General features: G+C 49.6%; 2 protein-coding genes across 3 annotated transcripts; both read right to left on the bottom strand.

Annotated features, from left to right (window-relative positions):
• Positions 1 to 1,550: 1,550 nt before the first annotated feature.
• LOC100272337 (uncharacterized) lies at positions 1,551 to 4,442 on the bottom strand. Of its 2 annotated transcripts, none has more exons than XM_035967774.1 (2): positions 4,177 to 4,442; positions 1,551 to 4,065 (listed from the first exon to the last, which is right to left on the bottom strand). In XM_035967774.1, the coding sequence occupies exons 1-2, from the start codon at positions 4,327 to 4,329 to the stop codon at positions 1,747 to 1,749; spliced, it is 2,472 nt and encodes an 823-aa protein (XP_035823667.1). In that variant the 5' UTR covers positions 4,330 to 4,442; the 3' UTR covers positions 1,551 to 1,746. The 2 variants fall into 2 exon arrangements, with proteins under 2 accessions (XP_035823667.1, NP_001357101.1); NM_001370172.1 differs by having other exon boundaries at positions 1,713 to 4,065; positions 4,182 to 4,426.
• A 1,326-nt stretch (positions 4,443 to 5,768) lies between these two features.
• LOC103628824 (transcription factor APG) lies at positions 5,769 to 7,363 on the bottom strand. The gene is made up of 4 exons (XM_020537781.1): positions 6,718 to 7,363; positions 6,489 to 6,608; positions 6,266 to 6,397; positions 5,769 to 6,151 (listed from the first exon to the last, which is right to left on the bottom strand). Exons 1-4 carry the CDS (start codon positions 7,225 to 7,227, stop codon positions 6,026 to 6,028), a joined length of 888 nt encoding a protein of 295 aa, XP_020393370.1. The 5' UTR covers positions 7,228 to 7,363; the 3' UTR covers positions 5,769 to 6,025.
• Positions 7,364 to 8,635: the final 1,272 nt, after the last annotated feature.

Below are 8,635 nucleotides of genomic sequence, written 5' to 3'. Positions count from 1 at the left end.
TAATAGAATTAATAGAGTACTCATACCAAAAAGGTGCATCTTCATTTTTGGAATCTTATCTTGAAAGAACCTCCAAGTTAAGCGTGCTTGGATTGTAGCAATTTGGGATGTGTGACCGACCGGAAAATTTTCTTGGGTGCGCATGAGTGAGGACAAAGTGCGCACAAAAGACTCGTGTTGGTCTGTGGGGACAATATATGATCCTAGAGAGCTATCAGGAGTAAGTACCACCGATCCGGGAGTGGACGGGGTGTTACATCATCACATATACAATAGCAAAGGTACATGGTCCATACAAAAACAAAGGTACATGTTCCATATAAAAACAAAGGTATACCAATTATTGTTGGTAAGATAGTTTTGTTGGTTCTCCCATATGACATTGGCAATTCCCTACCTGAAAATAACCATAAAAGCATGATCCAATGCTTATACATGTGATGATTTTTGATGAGAAATAAAACACATTGCCTTGTCTTTCTGCACAATATTTTCTTTTTTCCTAGATAAATAACCATGGTTGTCACTGAAATCAACATATGTGTTGTAGCTACATAGCCTAAAAGTTGTTTTTTCTTCTCTATCTATGGTACACAACAAAGATAGCATCAATAAGCTAGTGACAATGCATATCATAAACGGGCAACATATACATATGAATATTTAGAATTACCTTCAACTTACCTCCAAACTCCTCAAATGTAGTGTTTGTGCAAATCAAATGAGAAAAACACATCAAATATGCATGTTTATTGTTTTGCATAGGGAAGGGAGGAAGAAAGGGTAAGAAAGTATCGAATCTACCACCGAGCACGTAAAATGAAAGGGGAGGAATTGTTTTGGCCACCGACGAACTGCCATGGGGTGTCGATGTTGGGGCCCTGGCCTTGTCCATGCAGAAGGTACAGATGGAACACAAATGCATTAGGGGCAGAGAGTAGGCCGACCGACAGGCTACCATGGGAGCATCAGTGTTGGGATGCCATGGCATGCAAAAGAAGGGGAGGGACGAGGAAGGGGGGTGTCTACGGTCCTATAGAGGGTGCATGGAGTGACTTCCTCGATCATTGATGAGAAAGGGCCACTTAATAGTTGTTGAGGATCTTGGCGATACCAACTAGCATACGTCATATTGGGGACTTCAGCGGTACACACAATCGTTGATGTGGCGATCTTCTTCATAGGGACGACATTGGATCCATCAAGATATCCCAGAATCTTTGATCTCCGTTTACGGAAGTTGTTGAGCATGCCATAGAAGGAAATTGGATTTAGTCAGTCGAATTGTGACGGCTTGGTGTATGAGGATCGACATCATGGTGGTACAAGCAGTGGCGTCTGATATGGGAGGAGGAAGAAGGATGCGTGGTGGGGAATTAGAAGAATTTCCCCTTGCTTTGGTACCATGTTGAATTGGTGCAACACAATGCTATCTTGAAACTGTATTGATGTGTATATATGTGTACATGAGGATAATTTATATGGCAGATAACGAAACTATCTAAATTAGATGACACAATGCTAAACAGATAGCAACACTGCTAAGATCAAGATCAGGGACATAAGCCTTTTCTACTATGTGTAACCTTCTTATCTTTATCATATGTAACTTCTGACTTCTAACACATTGCTGGATTCGAGTGTATAAAATCCCTTACAAACTTGTGGCTACATCACAAATAATCTCTAACTAGATATATACATGTAGGCGTGCATGTAGCATAGTTTGTATAATGAGATGCAAGTTCAATTTGGTCGCCGTGAATGACTAGTACTGCTGCTTGTGACGGAGGAGGATCCAATGATGTCAACAACAGCATCGCCATCGACTACACTAGCGTGATGACATTGTTGTTGGTTGTCCTTGTCCCATGTCTTCATTTTGTACTTGTTATGCTGCTGTAGCACTAGAACGGAACCACAACCTACCAAGTCGTCCGAGGACAGGAGCTCACCAATGGGGCCTAGCTCCTCGCATTCTTCATCCCAGCCCCCCATGTCACTTGTCATCACACCTCTGTTGCCATGGGCCCTATCACCCTTTCCCACGACGAAGAGTGAGCATGTACCCACCATGGACCTAAGCGTGTTTACGGTCTCCGCGCCATTGCTCACGTACTTCTCCATGTATGATACTTGACCTGGTGCCACAAACCTTGCGCATAGGTCTGCCATGAATTCCTCGTCTTCCATGTTCTCCTCCATCATCTCCGGATTGCCCACCAAGCCCCTTCCGCTTGGAAGAAGGAGCCGGCACACAGTCACAATCACTAACGGTTCCACTGCCAGCCGTATCGCGAATGACACTGCCTCCCTGTCATCAGCCCCGCCCAGGAACAACGCCACCACCTGATGATGCTCTCCCGTGACCTCATGAGCAAAGCAACGCTCCACAAGGATCCCCACCGTGCAAGGAGGCCTATGCAGGATCCGCTGGTTCAGTTGCCGCCGCCCCTCATGCCGGCACACCATGCGCCCATCGTAGCGCTGCTCCTTGTGGAAGGGCATGATCACCAGCGACGCACGCGCATCCTCCACACAGTTGCGCACGTCTGTGTCCATAGAGCCCAAGCTGGATATGGCCGTCATCTGCCGCACGAGGATGGCATTGTCATAGGTGAAGGTGGCCACGGCGGAGGCCACATGCTCGATCTCACGTGCGTAGCCCCACTCGTCCTCATCCTCGCCACCATCCCGGGCGTGGTATAGCTGCTGCGTGATGGCGTACTTGCGCGATGTCGCGAGCTCGACAAGGTGCAACAGGTACACGGCGACGACTGGTGCCCTGCCCCTGGAGAGGTGACTGAGCGTGAGCATCGAGTAGACGCTAGTGGCACCGTGGGTGCATACGAGCATACGAAGCTCGTGGGCCAGGCTAAGGTCCTCGAGGCAGCGTGAGCGATAGTGGTAGGCACGACGCTGCTGGCGGACGATGGCGGCGGACGCCGGCCCGGCCATGAACGTGTTGATGATGGATGATACGAGAAGCACCACCTGCATGGTCTCGCCCCATACGTTGATCTTGTTCCCAAAGTTGATGGCGAGGATATCAGAGTAGCCCTTGACGTTGAGCAGCGCACCCAGCACGACGGCCTCTCGGGTCGCGATTCCCAGCGCCCGCCCCGCCAGCAAGGTGCCGGCCACCTTCCCCGCCGTGCTCAGCAACGTAGTGAAGGTGACGGCCACGACGAGCTGGACCACCGTGAACTTGCCGATCTTGGCAAAGTCGAGGCGAGCACCGATGGCCGCGAAGCAGAGTGGCATGAAGAGCTGGTGCACAGGGTAGGCGAGGCGGTCCATTAGCGTCCTCGCGGTTGGGCCCTCGCGTGGCATGGCGAGCCCGATGAGGAAGGCCGTCATGGAGGCGCTGTAGCCCATGATCTGCTCTAGAAGCGAGAGGCCCACGATGAGGAGCAGCATACCGCACAGCTCGTACTTGCTGATGTACTGCCTCCCGCGCTTGAGCCGGTTGAGCATGCGAGCCACCCACGCCGCAAGGTTAACGGCCATCCACACCGTCAGCGCCATCCACGCCACCACCGCGACCTTGGCCGGCGGCGAGGACTCCTTCTCATTGGGCATCGTGCCATACAGGGTGTGGGTGACGACGATGACGCTCAGAGCGGTGAGGCTAGCCATGTCGTTGGCGAAGGCGGCGCCGATGGCGATCTGGCCGGTCTCGGAACCGCTGAGCTTGAGCTCGGTGACGATGCGGATGAGGACGGGTGAGGCGGTGCTGGTGATCACGATCGCGAAGAGCGCGGTGGAGGCGTAGATGTTGCTGGGCTGGAAGTGGCCCTGGCCCGGGTGCAGGAAGCCGTAGGTGAAGGGCCCGGTCAGCACGGCGAGGACGAAGCAGAACCCGGAGCCGCCGCAGGCCACAACTAGCGAGCGACGTAGGTTGCGGCGCAGGTAGCGCAGGTCCAGCTCCAGGCCGATGAAGAACATGAACACCATGCGGACGAAGTAAATTGTGCCCCCAAGCGCGTCGCCCGCGTCGCGCATCCCCAGCTGGCGGAGGTCCATGGCACGGCCAAGCACCGTCGGGCCAACCACGATGCCTGCCTGCTCCCATAGGGCCGGCCGGGATCATTATTAGGAAAATGATCGGCATAAGAATTTCGTGGATATACTGACAAAAAAAACAGCAATCAACATAGATAAACACGCGCGTACCGTACCAGGATGTGGGAGATAACGCTGGGCTGTCCGAGACGTCGAAGCACAAAATGGAAGAGGGCCGAGAGCACGAGGACAGTGACCATGATGCCGGAGACGGCCATGATGCTGGCCATGATGTAGGCGCCCTCGGCGACATCGACGGAGCATTTGGCTTCGTCACCCATCTCATCCGATTAACCGACGACGATGGATCGCCGGGCTCCGGCCGGCCAGGCCTTCCGCGAGTGCCCCCCTAGCATGCTAATTTTACCTATATTTGCTTAACCGATGATCACGTCGGGGTTAGGTGTGGTGCATGTTCTTGCAAACTTGTGGCTACAAGTTGATCTCTACCACCTAAATATATGCATAGTGTTATCTGTTATGCATGCATCATGCAATGTGATGTGTTTCGAGTTCAATTTGGTACGGTTACGTCAAATATTAGTAGGAGAATCAGAGGACATTAATAACAATATCAAAATGACGAAAATCAGCTACCGCCGCACAATGGGGGTTGGGAGCTCAAAGGTGTCGCTATTACTGTTTGTCCTTGCTCAGCTGCTCCTCGAAATAAACTGGCGCGATCCAGAGAATTTCCATGCATCAACAAATATTGTTATAATGTTATCTCCACCCTCTATATTCTAAATTATACTTATTTGATATCATTAATATTATTATATTATTTTTATAAATTTAATAAACTTGAGATATTTTGACTTTTTATATAAAGTTTCAATTGCAGCCTTTAAATTACTTGGGATAACCCTTAAGGTCTTGTTCGGTTGTAAAGGAATTAAGAAGATTGGAAGTAATTTAATTCTCTCATATTCAAAATTAAATAGAAGTGGATTAAATCCTCTCCATTCCATGTACAACCGAATAGACCCTAAAGTGGCAATGGATTTGATTAAGGAGTTGAAATTATGCCGAAGGTCAGGACTTGGCCCTGACCCGGAAGGCGAGGATAAGCTAGAAGATCAATGATCTAACGCAAATACTAGCCGACTTTAAGAGAACAATAAACCAAAAGAGGCATGCTAAAGAGAACTTTATTGAAGGTTGTACCTCGCTGCTAAAAGGGACTAAACAATATTAATTTCACTAGTTGTGTCTCATTTATTTTCATTGCCGCGAGAGAAGGGTAGCAGTGCGGAGAATGATAAAGGTATTTTGGTCTTCTTACATCATTTAATAAGTTCCGAACACTTTTATTAGTACTCCAAACCAAACTGTATAGAGACTAAACTTTAATCTCTAGACTAAACTTTAGTCCTACACTAAAGGAACCAAACATTTACTAAGCTTTTACTTGAGCAATGGTTCATGTCCAGTAAAAGACTAAGGGAATTATATGAATTTTTATATCCACGTAAAAGACTAATGGTTCATGTCCAGTAAAAGACTAATGGTTCATGTCCAGTAAAAGACTAAAGGGACATATCTGCGTAGATCGAACCAAGTTGTTAAGTGTTAGGAAGAAATTTGATACTCCCTTCGTCCCAAAAGTAGACATTGTAGCTCTAGATTTTTATGACCAAGTTCATATGAATGATTATTAACATATATAGAGAAAACATACATTAATTATTATATAAATCCAGTTAAAAGGAGAGAACACAAAGGTATGATTCACTGAATGTTTAGCACCTCTTGTACACATGAACTTCACATGCTGGCATTATATATGTTTTCCCTAAAAATAGGTAGTACAAAGCTATGATCAGTTGGGAAGAGAAGATCGAAGCTAGTAGCACTAATATATTGATTTGCCTCCTTATTTATCTTCGAACGAGGTGGTTCGTTATTCTTTCTTTCGGATCATTAAGCGTTCGATCCAGAGCGTTGTGTTCTCTGCTAGCTAATTCAGCTGCCCCCTCTGAGACTGCGACGCCGACGACAAGATGGCGTCGAGCGCCTCCCTCACCTGGGAGATCTCCGGCGCCTTCCCTCCCTGTGCCGGCCAGAATTCGTCTGTTGCCAGAACCTGCAATTTGGTCAACCAGTTCAAGTAGCACTAGTTAATTACCACACCTCCATGCGCCCTCTAAATTGCTTGCTCGTACAGTACGCATGCATGTGCCTGTGGCTGTGGGTATACCTTGACTTGCAACTGGAGGAACTTAACGTAGCTGATGGCCTTCTCGAGCATGGTGACCAGGTCGACCTTGGTGCCGTTGGGCACCAGCTCCTGCAGCGCCCGCAGCCGCTCGCTGATCCGCTCGCGCCGGTTCTGCAGCAGCAAGAACGGTTCAGGCCACTGCAGCAGCCTCGATGGTCCGGGGGAGAAGAACTTGAATTTCGATCAGCGAACAAAACTTTACCTTGGCCGCGAGGCTCTGGGGATCTTTGGTTGGGGCTGTGGACGCGAGCTTGGCCTTGCTCGCCTTCCTGCCCGCGCCGCAGTGCTTCTTGTTGGGGCTCACAGCCTGCGGCTCGGCACTCTGCATGCAGTCGTTACAGATTCTCGATGAGTGACTCTTCATGTCCAGTCCAAACTCCAGAGCGAATCGATCGAAACTACAGGCAGAATTCTGTTAGCGCGGCACGTACCAGGTAGGTCCGTTTCTGCGGGACGCGCACCGGCGCCGTGCGCTCGGGCGTGCCGCCCGACGACGACGTGCTCGGGAACAGCAGGCCGAACGGGCGCCCCGCTCCGCCTGACGACGACGACGCCCTCTCCGTCAGGGTGAAGCACCCCGTGGAGGCGTCGAAACCCACGGAGGCCGTCAGCGCGTGGCGCGCCTCTGGCGCCGCCGCGGCGGGGCCGGAGCTCTGGTCGTCCTCGTCCATAGCGTCGATCCACGCGTCGCACTCCTCCTCCTCCTCTTCCACACCCACGGCCGCCGCTGCCGTTGTGCGGTTGAACGCCAGGACGGTCGACGCCCCCGCGCCCGCCCAGGCGTCCCCGCCGCCCGCCGCATAACCGCCTTCCCCGAACAGCGCCGACGACGCGTCAAAGCCCAGCGACGCGCCGTGGCCGTAGCCGAGCGTGTCGAAGGCCGCCGCCTCGACGCTGTCGAAGCCTCCGTAGTACCCACCGTGCTCCCTCACCAACGCCATGGTCGATCGCGATCGATGACCTCTGCTGGTTACTTAGTTGTAGACGAAGGAAGTGGCTGCTCTGCACTGCGAGCTGTGTACTCTCCAACGCGCCAACAGACGTCTGGTGTGTGTTCGTTCTGGAGGAGTGTGTGTGTTTCGTTGGCGCCACCATGGTGTGTGGTTTTATATACGCGACTGGTGACGCAGTGCACATGGGGGGCCAAGGAGGATTTGCACAGCTGCATTAAATGCGCGAGGAAGTTAGCTTGGCGGTCGAGGCGCAGATCAGATTAGGGATGCTGTCAAGTGCTTAGCTCGGGATTAAAATAGCGGGACAATGTGCTTCGGATGCTGTTAATTCCTGGCTTTGATGCTGGCTAAGCAGGCGCCGGGGGCAATTCCCTGCTGTTCTTTAGCTGCCTGTTCTTGGCTTGTCTGTAAGATTAGAAACACGATGCTCCGCTGCTCTATTTTTAAGTACAATTAATGCAGCATCCATGCGTGGCATTAATGCCCTTGATAGTGTTCCCCCCTCCCCTTCTCTGATCTGAGAGCAACTAGAAGCTCCCTTAATGCGAGTCAAGAGTAGCTGCAGGCGTGCGTGCACGTCGACGTGTTGAGTGTGAGCTCGATCAATCTCCTCGATCATGGCTTGCTATAGGGCAAGCGCATACACTGAATCACCATCAAGTTAAGCGAATATGATCGATCTCCATCTGGGATCTGGCACTGTTGGTTTTGCGTTATAAAAAGTGTTCGTCTAATTTGCACATTACATTGTTTCCGACTTGACGATACTACTCGGATCGATAGGATGCGCTTCACAGGGCTTTCAATTTTTTGTAGAATTCGGATTCAACTATCTCAAGAAAAAAGTATAATAAACCGTAATCATTTTATGAGGCTATATTCCGCTTCGTGAAGAAATAAATCTTTTCATGAAAAACCATATATATAACCCTATAGCAAAGCTAGGATTTGCTGGTCGCATCTCCGCCACACAAACAACAAATACAGTAGCAATGCATACACATCAAACAAGTACCATATTATTCCAATTCATATTAGCATCTATGATCACACATATATGGTTTTCACATCACATACTTATTCAAGTATCCATGTTTGCAAACATGTAGACAAGTCATAAGACTATGAATTAGATCATTCCTAGCTAGTCTTCATGGTTGACATCAACAATCCCAAAAAACTCATAGAGTCTCCATATGAATAAGTGCATGCGAAAACACGCTATCTCTGGCCAGGAAGGGCAAATCCAATGGAATTCTATAAATGGAGAAATTGCTCATGCACCAGAAAGCTTGATATTGCCTTCATAAACCCTTGTCAATTCCGTACCAACCATGAACCATCCCATACCCTAGTCACATCACGACAAAGCATACATCTTTTCTTAAAATAAGAT

This window comes from Zea mays, chromosome 5 (assembly GCF_902167145.1).
Source record: "Zea mays cultivar B73 chromosome 5, Zm-B73-REFERENCE-NAM-5.0, whole genome shotgun sequence".
Classification (NCBI taxonomy): domain Eukaryota; kingdom Viridiplantae; phylum Streptophyta; class Magnoliopsida; order Poales; family Poaceae; genus Zea; species Zea mays.
This window is presented reverse-complemented; position numbering and strand designations above follow the sequence as displayed.